At 31.9% G+C, this 18,985-nt stretch overlaps 1 protein-coding gene across 2 annotated transcripts; it reads left to right on the top strand.

Moving 5' to 3' along the window:
- The first annotated feature begins 199 nt into the window (after window positions 1-199).
- Window positions 200-18,556, top strand: LOC111423695 (pecanex). Of its 2 annotated transcripts, XM_023056981.2 has the most exons (12): window positions 200-675; window positions 729-1,433; window positions 4,807-5,893; window positions 5,973-6,549; window positions 9,210-9,501; window positions 9,553-11,055; window positions 13,981-14,286; window positions 14,338-15,084; window positions 15,136-15,427; window positions 15,481-16,559; window positions 16,690-16,830; window positions 16,880-18,556. In XM_023056981.2, exons 1-12 carry the CDS (start codon window positions 502-504, stop codon window positions 17,018-17,020), a joined length of 7,044 nt encoding a protein of 2,347 aa, XP_022912749.2. In that variant the 5' UTR covers window positions 200-501; the 3' UTR covers window positions 17,021-18,556. The 2 variants fall into 2 exon arrangements, with proteins under 2 accessions (XP_022912749.2, XP_022912748.2); XM_023056980.2 differs by having other exon boundaries at window positions 9,210-11,055.
- The last annotated feature ends 429 nt before the right edge of the window (window positions 18,557-18,985 follow it).

Genomic DNA, 18,985 nt, shown 5'->3' with positions numbered 1-18,985 from the left:
TTATTTTAAAAGCACAGTTTAAAAGAATCTTTTACAAAAACAATTCAATCATCAATTAAAATCTTTTTTTACAAAAAAATCTTATTAAATCAGCTTAATTAATCCTTTTATGAAACAGTTACAAAAATATTTCAAATCAACCTCTGTATATAAACAGCTGATTTTGAATTTACACAAGACACTTTTGACATTAATGTGACATTAACCTGACGTTCGTACAAACGCAAAACTGACAGTAGTTGGGCCATGTAGTGATTTACGCTTATTATTAAAGGAAAACGGAACGATTAAAAGCGTTGTCGATGTCGCGGAAACGTTCATTGTGGTGACCAGCCTGGTTACGAACGAAAACATAGTATCGTGCGAATCATTTGGCGACGGATAACCCGAAAAAATTAACCAAGATGGAGACACAGAGCTCACTTTCATTGATTCAACTGGACCGAAGGACTTGCTTAACGTAAACATGCGGCACGGACACGGGTTCAGGCCGGGTATAGAATGCCAATAGAAGACCGGACCATGGGTTCTCAGGCTTTTGAAATTCTTAGACAGGGTGTTTGGGCCTCCCTTACAGGAGGGTGGTTCTATGATCCTCATCAGGATGTGTTTTGTAACACTTTCCACCTATATCTTTGGCTGTTTTTACTTTGTGTTCCTTTTACAATTTATGTTGTAAGTCAAATAAGCTAAATGTCAAAACATAACCTAACATAATTTCTTTGTAGTATTTCCCCCCAACTTTATATCTTTGGTATGGTTATTGCATTTTGGCGGGAGTCGTATTTGCTGGGATAAAATTGGTGAATTATGCTCTTCATCATATGTACGATACAACTGAATGTGTTCAAGAAAAAGTAGAGGAGGAATGGTCAGGTGAAAAACGAGAAGAAGAAGGAATTGAATTAGACGTTTTGAATAATAAACAGCAACAATCAGCAAACACCTTCTTACATGACTTTACTGGTTCTTTAACTGAAGTGGGACCCTTAGTAAGTACAGACATTGATAGTGTTGAATCGGAGGAGTTACAAAAAGTAGAAGCAGGCAATATTAAACAAACAAGTACAATTGATTTAAAAGCTGAAGTTCATCGCAAAAATTCGTCTGAAAGTAGTGATGAAGGTCCAATTTTTGAAATTGTTACTATAAAAACTGATGGAAATGATGCAGAGATAGCAGGGGCTGCTGCTCTTCCCGTGCGGACCAAACCCTCTAGACAAATTGATCAAAAACGGAATGGTGGTAATAGAAATATGAGGAAATTACATTGGCAAGCTAGTGTAGACTCACAGGAAGCTTCAAGTATGAAGAAATTGAGAGGTGGGTTATTTACAAGACCTGAAATGGAGATGGAACCTAGTTGCTCTGCTACTCATACACCTAGAAGACATTCAAATTTTACTAATGGAAGTTTATGTTTTATTCCACAGGTAATATTTTGGTTTAACACGTTTGCTACCGCGCCTTCTGCAGTTTTTGCTAAATTTTTGTAAAAAAGACCTAGTCTAGATTACTGGACAAGCCTGAATTTTTCTTGAAAGTCTCTATTTTCTTTTTCTAAATATAACCTAATGTGCTATACAAGCCAAAATGAATACTATGGCTACCCCAAAATTTTAGAAAACATAATTATTGTGCACTGTGTCAGATTCTGAAGGATAGATCTACGCATAAACTAGGTTTTTCTGGACATATTGGGCAATTGTATCAGGATTATTTGTAAACTCCATCTTTGCTACACTGGCGACACCTCTTCATGGCGGATTTGTCTTTCTGTGTGGAGGAAAGTGTCTCCAGATAATGGAATTCTGACCTCAAGAGGTTAATTTTGGTTGTACCTCTTTCCTCCTTATATGTGTATTAGGCATTCCACATTGCAATATTTATAAGATGAAAGAACACTTTTCTGAACCATCTTATGGTTTTCTTTGGTGATGACTAGTATCCCATCACCTTGTCTGATCTGTCTATCCAAGACAAAGTGACTCTTTCGGTGTTGTCATACATTTTGACTACAAAATAAAGTCAATAAATCCAGAAATACATGCTATATTTGAATACAAGTATAATATTGGTGTAAACATATCAGGCAGTTGTATCTGGATTTCTTGTAAACTCCACCTCTGCTACACTGGTGACACCTCTTCATCGCGCATTTGTCTTTCTGTGTGAAGGGAACTCTCTCCAGATAATGAAATTCTGATTGTTGGTCTATGGTTGTCCTAATATATCCATCATTAACCTTTAGCATATCCTTTATAACTTTTTCTCTGAACCTCAATAGGTCAATGTTGGTTGTACCTCTTTCCTTTTTATACAGGGGGTGTCCGGAAATGACGTGTACAACGGAAGACCACAAGTACCTTGACCAAAAATATGATGATTTAACTCAACTTATCTATATACAAAATTATTTAGTTTAGTCGCTAGAGGGCTTTGAAAATTTTTGATGAATTAAAGATAAAACGCAAAACGAAAAATACGAATGCTACCGTCAAGTTTAAGCGACAAACTGTTTTTGTTTTTAAAATTAATTATACCCAACCAACTATTAAAAAAAAACGTTTTTAGTTACCTTGCATCACTCATTCACGCTTGTGGGGATTTAGGCATTCCACATTGCAATATCTATAAGATGAAAGAACACTTTTCTGTACCATCTTATGGTTTTCTTTGGCGATGAGTGGTATCCCATCTGATCTGTCTATCCCAGACAAAGTGGCTCTTTCGGTGTTGTCATGCATTTTGACTAGAAAATAACGTCAATAAATCCGTAAATATATGCTATATTTGAATACAAGTATAATATTGGTGTAAACATATCGCGCAGTTGTATCTCGATATCGGATTTGTCTTTCTGTGTGGAGGGAACTGTCTCCACATAATGGAATTCTGATTGTTGGTCTGCGGTTGGGCTAATATATCCATCATTGACCTGTAGCATATCCTTTATAACTTCTCTGAACCTCGAAGTCAATTTTGGTTGTACCCCTTTCCTTCTTATGTATGTAATAGGCATTCCACATTGCAATATCTATAAGATGAAAGAACACTTTTCTGTACCATCTTATGGTTTTCTTTGGAGATGAGTAGTATCCCATCATTTTGTCTGATATGTCTATCCCGGACATTAACTTATTGTAGGTTAGAACACACTCTGGTTTTATTACTTGTTTTCCTTTTCTATTTGTACCATTCGGAGTTTATGCATTATTATTGATGTCATAGCCGCCAATCTCTTGTCCTTCCAGTGTGTAAACTGTGTAACCAATACTGGACCTTTTCTTTTCAATACAGCTTCTCTGGACTTTGAATTTCTAAGTTCTGTACCATTTGGTATTTATGCATTATTGATATCAATACCAATCTCTTGTCCTCCCAGTGTGTAACCAAAACTGGACCTTTTCTTTTCCATGCAGCTTCTTAATTTTTTCTTAAAATACAGTACAGCCGCTATTGTGTGAACACAAAAATACAGTGGAACAGTCATACTAAGGAGGGTTCATAAAAACAAGGTTCTAATTAAATAAATTAAGTTTATTACTTCAACCTCAGTTATTCAGGAACATTTCTAAGACTTAAAAAAATCTGTAATTTTTTTCTGAATATTTTGTTGAGCAATTTTGCTTTTCCTTGAATTGCTTATATTTATAGAATTTTGATTTGACCTTTCTACAGCAACATTAAATACTTTAATTGTCATCAGAAGAAGATATTTCCACAACATAGCTGCCTCATCTTTGTCCAAATGTTCCACATTTGCAGCAGTGTAGTCACCCTAAAATGTGCAGTATATGATTTTGCTATCGACTTCTAAAACCATTTATGCATTAACTTACTGGAGGTACTTCCTGTAGACCAAAGTTTTTTTGCTTCTTAGTTTTTCCCTTAATATACTTAGCGAAAAGTCTGCATCCTTAGTATGTTGATTAAAATCTGAGAGGATGTTTCTTCAAGTCTTCTTGATTATTGTTGAGCTAAGTTTTTCCACACCACAGACAAATTTATGATTGCATCTTTTAGTGAAATCTTACTGAGTGCTGCAGCTATTCCTTCTTCCTTTGATGCAACAGAACTGAACAAACTGTTTTTATAGTACAGTTTGGTTAGCCTTAAAATATTTTGGTATTGGTTGTATTAAAGACTTAACATTAAGAGGTAAGAATTTTACAAAGATCATCCCATCTTTAGTCCTCAGTTCTGTTGCTGGTGGTGTTGCGTTATCCTGAATGCTTTCTGAGATAACTCAGAAATATAACTACGAATTGTGTAATATAATTTTGAAATATAATCAGCCGTATGAAACAAATGGCAGATAATTTTAACTCTTACTTCAGGTACATAATGTTGAAAAAACAATCGCTTAAAAAATTCCCCGTTCCTTTTCCATCCACGCCTTTTTAGTGCTTTTGTACGGCAATGGGTTGTTAAAATTTCTAAAACACCTTGGATTTTTTGATTTCCCTATCATTAAGGGTTTCAGCTTATGTAAGCCTGAAGCATTTACACAACTCATAAACGTAAGTCGGTTGTTTCAAAATTTTTAATCCAGGAGCAGTTTTTTCTGCTAGCTCATAAGACATAAGTTTTGTTAGGCAATAAGCACCAATAGTCATCAGCATTATAAATTTGATGCCGCTTTAGGTGATGCTCTTGAATCATACGTTTTAGATCCTCTTTAAAAGGGTCTACTGCATCTGGGTTGGCCAATAATTTCTCCCCTGCAATTTTCAAAAACCTTAATAATCAGGACGCGGTAGCGAACGTGTTAATGTATTTTGAATTAATTACATTAATTTTTAGGTAAGCGTCCGTGAAAATGAAATAAAACCAACGGGATCGTTAGAATTAGGGTACATTGATAAAAATCCAAATCAAGCATTAACATCAGAAGGAGGTTTGTATTTTAATAGCAGTAATAAAGGTCGCGTTCGGAGAATACGAAGTACAGCTTTGGAAACGTGCTGTCCCCCGCCAACATTAAGTGTTCATCCAAATAGTGTTGAAATAATCGGTGGAAACATGAAAAATTCAAAAAATCCCTTACCCCCACCTAGCAGTACCTTAATTCGAAATCAACATCTTAATCTTTGTCCATATTACGGGTCAGAAATTGTTTACCCAATCGCCGAACAATCAGACGAACACCAAACCTCGCATGGTCCCGATACTGATTTAGAATCCCTAAACCATAATTCCGACACAGATTACGAAGAAATCAATCAAGGTATACGATCCCCGCTTCTTTTACGACTCCAACATCACCCTGAAAGCTTAAAAAAAATCCTTTCCATAAATGCACATCATCGCGATAACATCAAAGACAATATGAACGTATGCTCAGTGCCGGAAGTGTTTCATTACAATTCGAAAAGTGACGATCACGAACGGACAAGCGCCACGTCGAAAGATGCTCTATTAGATAATGACAATTTAGACAATTCGAATTCGAGCGCTACGCCTGAAATGCAAGACGCGCGTGCTGATTTCATGACCGATAACGAATTAAGCGACAAAAAATCGCATAGCGAGTGCTCGAATTTGTCTTGTAGCAATACAAGCGTTGAGTGTGAGGATGGTGATCAAAGATTTAGCGTGATCGTTTGTCGGGGGAATAATGTGGTTAAATTACGGTCGAGTGCGGTTAATACAGACGTGATCGATAGTTGCGTGGATGATAATAAGTTTTTGGATGAAGATTGTGCGGGGCCTAAGTATTTACCAGGCGATGGAAAGGATACGGGAGCTGTTAGAAAACGTTTAGCAACAAGGAGGGTGAAAAAGAAAAAATCTAGTAAAGGGAAAACGTTGGGAAATTGTTCTAGTTTAATTGAATTGGATTTGGATATTCTTTTTGATGATGAAAATAATCATCTTAGTCATTGCAAAGGTAAAATTGTAACAATTTGATATGTAACTTTAACAAAAAGATATTTTCCACAATAATTAAGAAATTTTCATGTATTTAGGAACAGATTTTCGAAATCCTGATTGGGCATCGACAACTAAAGTATCACTTGAACAAGATGTAAGTAAAGTTCTCCAAGAAACCGTATCCCGTCGTTCGGCGCACAGCTTAGGAGCAATACCAAAGAAAATCCGTTCAGCGAGTCATCCATCAGAAGATTTAGAAAAACCCGCCCGTTACATCGTAAAAAGCGAATCGGATCGATCTGGAAGAAGACGTTCTGACCGCGAAGAAAGACAATTTCACAGAAACCGATCGATGCGAGAAAATAAATTGACGCAAACCCTTAAACAAAACGAAAATAGTTCCGTTGAAGGTTTGGAATGTTTGGTTCTTCCAAATGGACATAATGGCCATCAGTATAGAGGGAGGAATAATGGGGGAAATGTTAAGCATAGAAACGAAGTTTATCATCAAGAATCTTCGAGTGGATCTAATAATGAATTGAGTAGTTTGTTACCAACGCAAGCGTTATTTTCTGCTTTTTTAGCGGCTAGAAGAGATGGGCAAAGTATGATGGCTTATGATGGGATGTTACAAAGACATACACAAAGATTTTCACCTCCAAGACATTGCAGGTTAATTATTATTTTATATGATGATGGCGTTACTATTATTTAAGTTAATCTATTTGCATCATAGGCTTAAATATTTGCGAAACAACTATAACTGACACTAACACTAAACCTAGAACTAGAAATTCGGATTTATATAGGATATGTCCATTTTCACCATGTGTTAATATTTTAACAAAAAAATTATTTAATGATACTTTGGTGATAATTTATTAATCTAGTCTAGATCTGGTTTTGGGCCATGCCCTTCATCAGTAGATTAGACCCTACAATGTACAAAAATATAAGATAGTAACATTAGAAAAAATTAAGGTTAAAGTAGCATTGAAAATAATGTATATACAAAACTTAAAAACTAAACTCACGTCAACATTAAAACTTTGCAAAACATATGCAATATTCACATTACGATATCAGCAAATAAAAAGTTCTTAACTAGTTAATTGGAATGAACTTGATGTTATTAAAAGAAATTATTACAGAAGACAGAGGCATTCCTGAATGACAATAATTTTCAAAACATAACTAAAGACCCAACTACCTATTTTCACAAAAAGACAAAACAGACAATCAAAGAAAACATAGCAGTAATAAATGAATTTCTAGGCAACAATCGCAATATTCCTCTGAACCCACAAATTCCCAAATTGTACGCCCTACCTATTTTTGTACATTGTAGGGTCTAATCTACTGATGAAGGGCAGGGCCCGAAATCAGGTCTAGACGATAAATTATCACCAAAGTATCATTACATAATTTTTCTTTTAAAATAAAAAAAATTAAAACTAGGACTAACACTAGCCGCCTTAAAAGACGTTCAGCTAAACCCAAATGTTTCTGGTTCTAGGTCTACTATTAGTTCTCAATAATCAATTTTAGCAAAATATGCAATCTCCCCATTCCAGGAAGATAATGATACTTGAGAGTACCATCAGGCATTAAAATATATTTTAGTGATGTTGCAGTAAACAAAAACTGTTATTGCCAATATAAAAATAATGCATTTTTTTTTACGTTAGAAAATAAGTAACACTTGCTTTAGTTAAATCACATTATGATTATTCAGAAAAACAGATCTTTCAATACATTTTGAGTGGGGTCTAGCTTTGGCAGAACAATTTTCACATCTTCCTCTTACGACATTTTCGTGGACGCAGTAAATTTGAATATTTATTTATCAGACCTGTAGCTACAGAATGACGAAAATCTGATAGAATATTGACAAAAAACATATTGAGCAAAAACTAACATTTTCGCATAATCTAAGTGTCGCAAAAGATGCTAATTTATAAATGCCTGGAAGCCGTGTTTATTGAAATTAAGAAATGAAACTTATTTTAAATTGAAGCTTAAAGCTTTCTGTTTAAATCGATGTATAATAATCGTTGGGTTGAATTAGAAAAATATTGAGAAAAAGAGTATTGAGTTAAAACTAACATTTTCATATAACCTAAAAATTTTAAAAAAGATGCTAATTTAAAAATTCCTGGAAGCCGTATTTATTGAAATTAAGGAATGAAACTTATTTTAAATTAAAGCTCAAAGCTTTCTCTATAAAATGATGTATAATAATTGTTGAGTTGCATTGGAAAAATATTGAGAAAAAAAATATTGAAACAAAACTTACATTTTCGTATAACCTAAAAGTGTCAAAAAAGATGCTAATTTAAAAATTCCTGGAAGCCGTATTTATTGAAATTAAGGAATGAAACTTATTTTAAATTAAAGCTCAAAGCTTTCTCTTTAAAATGATGTATAATAATGGTTGTGTTGGATCACAAAAATGTGAAGAAAAAAAATGTTGAAATTAAACTTACATTTTCGTATAACCTAAAAATGTCAAAAAAGATGCTAATTTAAAAATTCCTGGAAGCCATAATTATTGAAATTAAGGAATGAGGCTTGTTCTAAATTAAAGCTCAAAGCTTTCTCTTTAAAATGATGTATAATAATTGTAGGGTTGGATTGGAAAAATATTGAGAAAAAAAATGTTGAAACAAAACTTACATTTTCGTATAACCTAAAAGTGTCAAAAAAGATGCTAATTTAAAAATTCCTGGAAGCCGTATTTATTGAAATTAAGGAATGAAACTTATTTTAAATTAAAGCTCAAAGCTATCTCTTTAAAATGATGTATAATAATGGTTGTGTTGGATCACAAAAATGTTAAGAAAAAAAATGTTGAAATTAAACTTACATTTTCGTATAACCTAAAAATGTCAAAAAAGATGCTAATTTAAAAATTCCTGGAAGTCGTATTTATTGAAATTAAGGAATGAGAGTTGTCCTAAATTAAAGCTCAAAGCTTTCTTTTTAAAATGATCTATAATAATTGTTGGATTGGATTGGAAAAATATTGAGAAAAAAGATGTTGAAACAAACCTTACATTTTCGTATAACCTAAAAGTGTCAAAAAAGATGCTAATTTAAAAATTCCTGGAACCTGTGTTTATTGAAATTAAGGAATGAGACTTATTTCAAATTAAATCTCAATGCTTTCTTTTTAAAATGATTTAAAATGAGTGTTTAAAACTACCGGTACTTTAAAGTGTCGTCGGGACACAAAGGGTTAATTCTACTTTCTATCATCTGAATTTCACGCTACATTTAAATTTGTATTTACACATTTATATCCTAATTGAACTTCTTTCTTTTTATTTCAGATTAAGACGTAACGCAAGAGTAAGTAGAAGACCACAAAATGGAATTCGTTCCACTATAAATAAAAGAATGCGTGATACGGCGATAGCAACGACTTTATCATCCGGTCATGGTACTCATTGTGCAAAATCGTTTAACGATACAAGCGACGGTTCAGTTCATTGTTTCTTGGACGAGTACGGAAATTGGGTAACATATACATTCGACGAAAAAGGTTTGGGAACGGCGAATAACACGACGAATAATTTGCCGGCGACCAGTGCAGAAGATCGAACAAATTCGAAAGCAGTTGAGGTTTGGAACAACCCCATAGACTCCTTATCAGTAATTTCAGATGCTTTAAAGGTGAGGAGTAGCATGATTCCGGTGAGGATACAACGAGAAGATATTTCAAGGAGGCAAAATGAATCGAATACAACAAATTCAACCGCACAATATATGGATGAAGGTTTTTTGAGGGATATGTATTTGATTAATAATGAAAACGAAGTGGATATGATGCCAAGAAATCGATTTAGAATAATTCCAGCCGCTGATACGTTAAATAATAATTTTCCGGCGACGACTTCTTATTATAAGTTTAAAATATTCCCGTGGAGTTACATAAAAGTCACTTTAGATAGGTTAAAATTATTGGCTTTATTAGATAGGAATTTAACGTTATTCGAGACGTTGCTTTCGATAATTTTGGGGGTTTTAGTCTCGGTTTTAGGTGCTTCCTTGTTATATTTCGGTTTTTACAAAGACTTACAATCGTTTTTATTTTGTTTCGTTATTGCAAGCTGCCAATATTCATTGTTAAAAAGCGTCCAACCGGATGCTGCGTCGCCAACGCACGGTTTTAATCGAATCATCGCTTATTCAAGACCTATTTATTTTTCAATTTTTTCAACAATCGTTTTGTTGCTAAATTCGAAAATAACGAACGAGGAGAGTTCCGAAGAAATTAGTATTTTTGAGTATAATTTTAACAAAGAGGAATTTTTGATTTTTTTTCGCGATTTTTTTATTGCCATAATTTTATTTTTTCCACTTTCTTTTTCTTTGGGGTTATTCCCACAAATCAATACGTTTCTTTTATATTTACTCGAACAAATCGATATGCACTTATTCGGCGGAAACGCCGTTTCAAGTTTGAGTGCTTCCTTTTATTGCGTCTTCAGATCAACAATTGCGCTTATTGTTATGTTCGCTTTGGCTTACGGAGGACTTTGCGAACCAAAAAGATCCCAACATATACTTTTTTCGGTTTTTTGTGCTTGCATAATCGCTTCATCTTATCATTTAAGTCGAAGCGCAAGCGATCCAACAATCATATGGAATATGGTTAAAAAGAATATTTGGCCGCCCGATGTTTATCGAGAACATCGCAAACATTTATCTAAAGAAAAAGAGAAAAGAAATTGTGATAATAATAAAGAAAATAAAGAAGAAAAAAGCGAAGTTGATGCAAAATTAGAATCAAAAATTGAGAAGATCAATGCGAAAATAGACGAAAAAATTGATGGAAAGTTGGAAATTAAAGATGATAATGAACCAGGAGATCCATTACCTCATAAATTACAAAAAACTGTTAATGCCCGATTAAAAAGCGATGTAATTTTATGTAGTTTAATCGCTTTATTGGTATTTGGAGTTCATGCTAGTACGGTTTTTACGGTTCTTCAACCCAATTTGAGTCCAATAATGTGGTGTGTTTTGGCTGTGCTGGGATTTTTACTTCATTACATTGTGCCGCAGCTACGCAAACAACTTCCTTGGTTATGTATAGGAAGACCAGTTCTTAGAGCGCAAGAATATGATCATTATCAAGTTAGGGGACCTGCTAAAATAATGTGGTTTGAAATTGTAATTATATTATGTATATAGCTTGTTCCAAATTACCATTTTAACTCAAAATAAGTTGAAATAAACAATATTTTTGAAAATGGTGGTTTGAAACATTTTGTACATGGTGTTTCTGTAAGTCGCGGCATAATTTTAATCACAATTATTAGAGTGAAAATGATGAATAATAAATGGCTAAGATATGGGATTTCAAAGTTAAGAAATTTTCAAACATTTTCTTAAATATTTTCAATATGGTTTGTCTTAGAAAGATAAAATTTGTCAAACAATACAATGTTATCATGAGAAATCGTTTAAGATCACTTTTGAAAGTATCAATACTATACAGGTGTCCACAAAGGTTATTTCCTTAAAACTTCATTTTAAAGTTATTTTCACTCTTAGAAATTTTTGATCCAACCTCGTTCAAGCAGTAAAGTAATGTGTCAAATTAATGGTCATCAATAAAAAGTATTTTTTCTAACACGCAACATCAATAGTACATTTTTTCATCACAGTATGGCAAAACTGTACTCGCACCGGGTAATCAGCATTTTTTTAATTCTTGTACTGTCGACAAGTGGTATGGATACTCTATTTTTGGATATTCCGAAATGTCCGAACTGTTGATATCATCAGTTATTTGCGATATCATCTCACCACTGCGTTAGCATTGCCTAAACATTCTCCCAACTTCAAAAGCATATCAGTTTGCTCACTAAAACTGTAATTATTTGTCATTTTAAACAACTATTACCAACTGACGAAAGGGTAATGATTTGACAGTTCCTTTACTGCTCCAGTTACAAAATTTGTTAAAATTAATGAAAACATTTCATAATTGAGGTTGTACCTTTTTGCGAATAACTCGAAAACGATGCGTCTAAACAAAAATTTTTAAGAGTGAAAATAATTTTAAAATTAAAGAGGCTTTTAGAGTCAGTTGTAAGATTTTAGGGGTTTATGACATAATAAAAAAGTTTAAAGGAAATAACTAGTAAAACTTCAAATATTGTTTAAAGTTGTCGATCATTTCAAAAATTTATTTCTCAACAACTAAAAGTGATTTTTCAAAACGGCTTGTTGCATTAAAAAGAGGATATTTAAATTAATAATTGATGATATTTCCAAAAGGATTCTTCAAGAAATTAATTTTATAGCGAATTTTGAAAATTATCGATAAAAATTGCAACATCGAAAATTTTATTAAAACTTCAAATATTGTTTTCTCAAAAACTAAAAACTATTTTTCAAAACGGGTTGGTTTATTGGAAAGAAGACACTTTTATTAACATTTTGGGAAATTTTCATACTCATATTCCAAGAAATCGATTTTATACGAATTTTTAAAACTTAATCGGCGAAAATTGCAAAATTCGAAAAAATTGTCGATCATTTCAAAACGTTATTTCTCAAGAACTGGAAGTGATTTTTTAAAATGGTTTTTGGCATTAAAAAGAGGATACTTTAATTAATAATTGGTGATATTTCCACAAGGATTCTTCAAGAAATTAATTTTATAGCGAATTTTGAAAATTATCGATGAAAATTGCAACATCGAAAATTTTATCAAAACTTCAAATATTGTTTTCTCAAAAACTAAAAGTAATTTTTCAAAACGTGTTGGTTCATTGGAAAGAGGACACTTTTATTAGCATTTTGGGAAATTTTCATACTCATATTCCAAGAAATCGATTTTATACGAATTTTCAAAACTTAATCGGTGCAAATTGCAAAATTGCAAAAAATTGTCGATCATTTCAAAAATTTTTTTCTCAAAAACTATAAGTGATTTTTCAAAACGGTTTGTTGCATTAAAAGGAGGATATTTTAATTAATAATTGGTGATATTTCCACAAGGATCCTTCAAGAAATTGATTTTATAGCGAATTTTGAAAGTTATCGATGAAAATTGCGGCATCGAAAATTTTATCAAAACTTCAAATATTGTTTTCTCAAAAACTAAAAGTTATTTTTCAAAATGGGTTGGTTCATTGGAAAGAAGACACTTTTATTAACACTTTGGGAAATTTTCATACTCATATTCCAAGAACTTGATTTTATACGAATTTTAAAACTTAATGGCGTAAATTGCAAAATTCGATCATTTCAAAAATTTATTTCTCAAGAACTAAAAGTGATGTTTCAAAACGCCTTTTTGCATTAAAAAGAGGATACGTCAATTAATAATTGGCGATATTTCCACAAGGATTCTTCAAGAAATTAATTTTATAGCGAATTTTGAAAGTTATTGATGAAAAATGCAACATCGAAAATTTTATCGAAACTTCAAATATTGTTTTCTCAAAAACTAAACGTTATTTTTCAAAACGTGTTGGTACATTGGGAAGAGGACACTTTTATTAACACTTTGGGAAATTTTCATACTCATATTCCAAGAAATCGATTTTATACGAATTTTAAAACTTAATCGGCGAAAATTGCAAAATTCGATCATTTCAAAAATTTCTTTATCAAGAACTAAAAGTGATTTTTCAAAACGGCTTTTTGCATTAAAAAGAGGATATTTTAATTAATAATTGGTGATATTTCCACAAGGATCCCTCAAGAAATTAATTTTATAGCGAATTTTTTAAAGTTATCGATTAAAATTGCAACATCGAAAATTTTATCAAAACTTCAAATATGGTTTTCTCAAAAACTAAGAGTTATTTTTCAAAATGAGTTGGTTCATTGGAAAGAAGACACTTTTATTAACACTTTGGGAATTTTTCATACTCATATTCCAAGAACTGGATTTTATACGAATTCTAAAATTGAACCATATTGAAAATATTTAAGAAAATCTTTAAAAATTTCTTATCTTTGAAAGCCATATTTTAACCATTTCTGGGTTTTCTAGTATTTGCGATTAAAATTATGCCACGACTTACAAGAACACCTATATATAAAAATTTAAGATATAAATATTTTATTTTTTTTTAGGTTTACGTATATCTTTGTTTTTTTGAACGAAATATTTTATACCCAATAATGTTTTTATCGGTTCTTACTGAAGAGGCACCAATTTTAGTAACAAAATTTGAAATAATCCAAGGAACTTTTATCATGGTTATATGTGGATTAAAATGTTTAAGATCGACTTATTCAAACCAACACTTTCAATATCTCATCTTAACTTTTTCCGCATTACTTTTTAAATACCACTATGGAGTTTTTCAACACAGCTTTTTAATAAATTTTTTTTTAATGAGTGTTGTTTTTCAAAAAACTTACGAATTATTACTTAAGGTAATCATAAAAAAACATTTTAATTTTTTTTTAAACCCAATTCATTTTTAGCTTCAATTTATCGTAACATACATAGCACCGTGGCAAATAACGTGGGGTTCAGCATTCCATGCATTCGCCCAGCCGTTTTCTGTGCCGCATTCAGCGATGCTTTTTCTTCAAGCTGTTATTTCTTCAATCCTTTCGAGTCCATTAAACCCTTTTTTAGGCAGCGCAATTTTTTTAACATCCTACGTCCGCCCTGTTAAATTTTGGGAGCGAGATTACAACACAAAACGAGTTGACCATTCAAATACGCCTCTTTCATCACATTTAGATCGAAATTTAGGGGCTGATGATAATAATTTAAATTCAATTTTTTATGAACACCTTACTAGGAGTCTTCAGCACTCATTGTGTGGTGATTTAATAATGGGACGATGGGGGCCGGTTAATCAAGGGGATTGTTTTGTGTTAGCATCGGATTATTTGAATTGTTTGGTGCATATTATTGAAATGGGAAATGGATTAGTTACGTTTCAAATGCGCGGGTTGGAGTTTCGGGGTACTTATTGCCAGCAAAGAGAAGTTGAGGCTATTACGGAAGGAGTTGAAGAAAACGATGGGTGTTGTTGTTGCGATCCAGGGCATTTACCGCATATGTTAAGTGTTAACGCGGCGTTTAGTCAACGATGGTTAGCTTGGGAAGTTACAGCTTCAAAATATATAATTGAAGGTTATAGTATTTCGGATAATAATGCGGTTTCGATGTTTCAATCATTTGATTTGAGAAAAATTATTATAACTTATTATGTTAAGGTAAATCTTTTTATTTTTTTTTATTTTTGGTGTAATAAATTTAATTTTTAGAGCATAATTTTTTACACAATTCGTTCCCCAAAATTAGAAGAGTGGTTATCTTTGACTTCAATTTTTAAAGGATTAGAGCCAATTGCCGACAAAAACTTTGTTGATTTAGATCCGATTTTTAATTTTAACATCGACGAAGATTACGACGCTGCAAGTGGAGGGATGACGCGAAACATGTTTTGTCATGTTTACAACGATTGGATAAGTTTTTGCGTTGATAAAAATCGTAAAAACCTCGATACCTCACAAAACTCGACTTTGGTCCTTTTATGTTTTGCTTTAAGTCTTTTAGGTAACTTTTTTTAACATCACTTTTTTTTTAAAATATTTATAACGTTGATTTAGGACGAAGATCTTTAGCGACTGCATCACATAACACACTTTCGACGGTTGAATTCTTTCTTTATGGACTTCACGCTTTATTCAAAGGCGATTTTCGCATCACTTGCCCAAGAGATGAATGGGTTTTTACCGACATGGATCTTTTTAAGAATGTTGTAGCACCGGGGGTTCGAATGTCGTTAAAACTGCATCAAGATCATTTCATGGCATCGGAAGAATACGAAGAACTCCCTGCTTTATACGACGCGATTTGCAAGCATGAAGAAGAATTGGTTATCACCCACGAAGGTGATCCGGCGTGGAGGAGCGCTGTTTTAAGTGGAACTCCAAGTTTGCTTGCGTTGAGACACGTTTTAGATGATGGCACAGACGAGTACAAAATTATTATGTTAAATAAAATGTATTTAAATTTTCGGGTTATAAAAGTAAACAAAGAATGTGTAAGAGGGTTATGGGCTGGACAACAGCAAGAATTAGTTTACTTAAGAAATCGAAACCCCGAAAGGGGGAGCATACAAAATGCTAAACAAGCGTTAAGAAACATAATAAATTCTTCTTGTGATCAACCAATTGGTTACCCAATTTACGTCTCGCCTTTAACAACAAGTTACGCGGAAACCAATGAACAACTCTGCAGCTTAGTAGGGGGTTCAATCAGCCTTGGAAAAATCCGAAACCACCTTTTAGAATTATTCCGCAAAATCCGAAAACGATGTGGGGAAGGTTGTTCTAGCGGAAGTTCGGGAAGAGATGAATTAGGAATGGGACACGAAGGCGTTTACGCGATGACTCCAATTGCAGCTTTAGGACATCACACGGCCGGAAGTCAAAGTATAGATGGTTCGCATTTAGGGGGAAGCATCGGAAGGGGATCATCGTTGAGTCGAACTTCTTTAGGTGGAAATCGGGGAAGTTTAGCTTCAATGGGAAAACCTACGAGTTCTACGCTGGTTAGTTTAGCGGGATTATTTAAAGAAAAAGATGAGAGATCAGTTTCGCAAGCTCCAGATGGTCAAGGAAGAGGGGATGAAAGGAATGGAGAGGGGGATGGTGAAAAAGAAATGACTTTACATAGAGTTAGGGTAAATAAAAAAATGAATAAAAACTGGACGTCGCGCCTTTATTTTATCTACATAAAGAAATAAAGACGCGACGTCCTGTTTGGAACAAACATCCTTTTCTTAAAATTTCTTAACCTTAATTTATTTTTAGATTGAAGACCCCAATTTGGTTTATGATTGTATTAATCTTGGGAGAAGAATCGATGTTTGTTGGCCTAATGAGTATATGAGAGCGCGAGGGGGAAGGTCTCATTGGAGAGATTGGTTGCCAGAAACTGGGATGGAAGGACAGGTAATTATGTGAAATAAAAAAATTGAAATGATTAAATAAATTTCTTAAGGTTGTTCATAAATGGAGTCCTTACCATAAAGATCCAAGTAAAAGATCTCACGTGGATAGGACGATACTTCTTATACAAATTGAAGATAAATTTGTACCAATTGCTGAAAGTGGGGTGCAAGATTTAGGGGCTGAGGTATAGTGGTACGTTAATTTTAAAAGAAAGAATGAACGAAATAAATTAATAATCAAAAAAATACTAATTATTAAAGGGAGAGATGAATATTGATGTTTATAACATGAAATGGTGTATCTAATGTAAAAAAAACTAAACTGTAAAGTGTATTATAAAAAAATATAATATGCGGAAATAATAATAAAATAAATATACGTTGGTAGGATACAAAAAAAAAATTGTACAGTATATTTATACAGATAATTTAATTTTTTTTAAACAAATTTTGATTAAGTTTTTTCTATTACAGTTAGGATTTAATTTATTCTTAAATAGTAAAATCGCTACTTATTTTAAAATCTTTTTCTATATCGTTTATTTATCCCCACAAAATAAAACAAAAACGTTGACAGGGTAATCTTTTTATTAAATCTCTACATTCGTCGAACTATTTTGTAAACTGCCATTAGTAAATAATACTCATAATCGTTTTTTATATGTGCTCCCATTAATTTCTGTTTAAATTAACATATTATTTTGAACAAAATATAACATAAAATAATCATATTTTTAAGAAAACGTTTTTTAAAGTAAAGCTAATTTATTAGAAATTGCATGTAAATAGTTTACTAAAAGCGTTTAAAATTCCTTTTTTTAATTTTTTATACATATTGTTACACGGTTGCCTTACTGACAAATAGACTGATTTTTAAGTGTATTTATTTGAAGAAAAAAGAATCTGTTGAAGTTAAGCTATTGTGAATGTTAAAACATAAAAAAAACATTGTGATGTTCGGAAACAGTTGATAAAAAATAAATATATACTTTTTCCCTACTATACATAATTATTATAGTATATTTTAAATTAACAAAAAATTATTAACTAAAAAAGTAATAAAAACGTTGTTCGGATTTTGAACGGGTTTTTCCGACAATTTAAGAACAAAGTTTTATTTTTCAAAGCTTTCGCGCAACATTAATCCCTAAATACTCTAATAACAATTTATTAATAATTAATAATCATCGCAGTGTTTCATAAAAAAAAATACTAATTAATAGCAAGATAAAAAAATATCGTGAAAAACTTTATTCTTAAATTAAGGAATTTGTAGTGTGGTTTAAAAGTTAATTTTTATTAACTTAAAAATAACCGACGTTAATCGAAAAAGTGTAGAAAAACACACTAGTTCATTTCAGCACATTACAATATAAAATCTTTTTTTTTTATTTACAAAAATAAACGAAACGATTTTTTTAATAAAAAAATGGAGATGAGAAAATGAAAAATAACTTTTTGGGAAATATAATCACATTGTTATTGCTAATGTATGTAGAAAAAAATATAAATATAAAATAACTTTTTAAATAAGATACGAATAATTTTTGTAACTAGATTATATTATTATATATATTATACATATATATGATGAAATTAATTTGTAATATACAGATGAAAAAAGAACGATTTTTTTCCTTTTTTATAAATGGTAAAATACCGGCCTATAAGTTATTATTATTATTATAGTTGTTGTACTCGAGATTTAATAAAATATTTCAAGTTTATATTTTTTCTTTTTTATCATTTCATACACATTTATAATTAATTGTGTTTTAATAATTTTAATATACTTTTGTTGAGTTTAAGAATATCACAAGTGCAAAATCATTAAACCAATTACTGAGATGAAGAATTATTATAATACCTCGAAAATATTAATATATATTAATAACAACATAATAATTAATTGCAGGAAATTGGTGAGTTATAATAAAGCTTCTTAATGTTTTAGATGATTAACATGCTTCATGGTTATGCCCAAAATGGCCAAGATTTAAAATCCTTTGCGTTCCTCAACAACATAACATATAACAATTTTCCGAATCGCTGCTACAACATACACATAGTTACTTTACCACAAAAGCAATGTAAAAATGATATAAAGTCTCTTCTCCGAAATGTTTCGTCAAAACAATATCATTTGGTAAGAAAAC

The sequence above is a fragment of the Onthophagus taurus genome, chromosome 11 (genome assembly GCF_036711975.1).
Source record: "Onthophagus taurus isolate NC chromosome 11, IU_Otau_3.0, whole genome shotgun sequence".
Classification (NCBI taxonomy): domain Eukaryota; kingdom Metazoa; phylum Arthropoda; class Insecta; order Coleoptera; family Scarabaeidae; genus Onthophagus; species Onthophagus taurus.
Note: the sequence above shows the minus strand (reverse complement) of the source record. Positions and strands in the feature narration are given on the sequence as shown.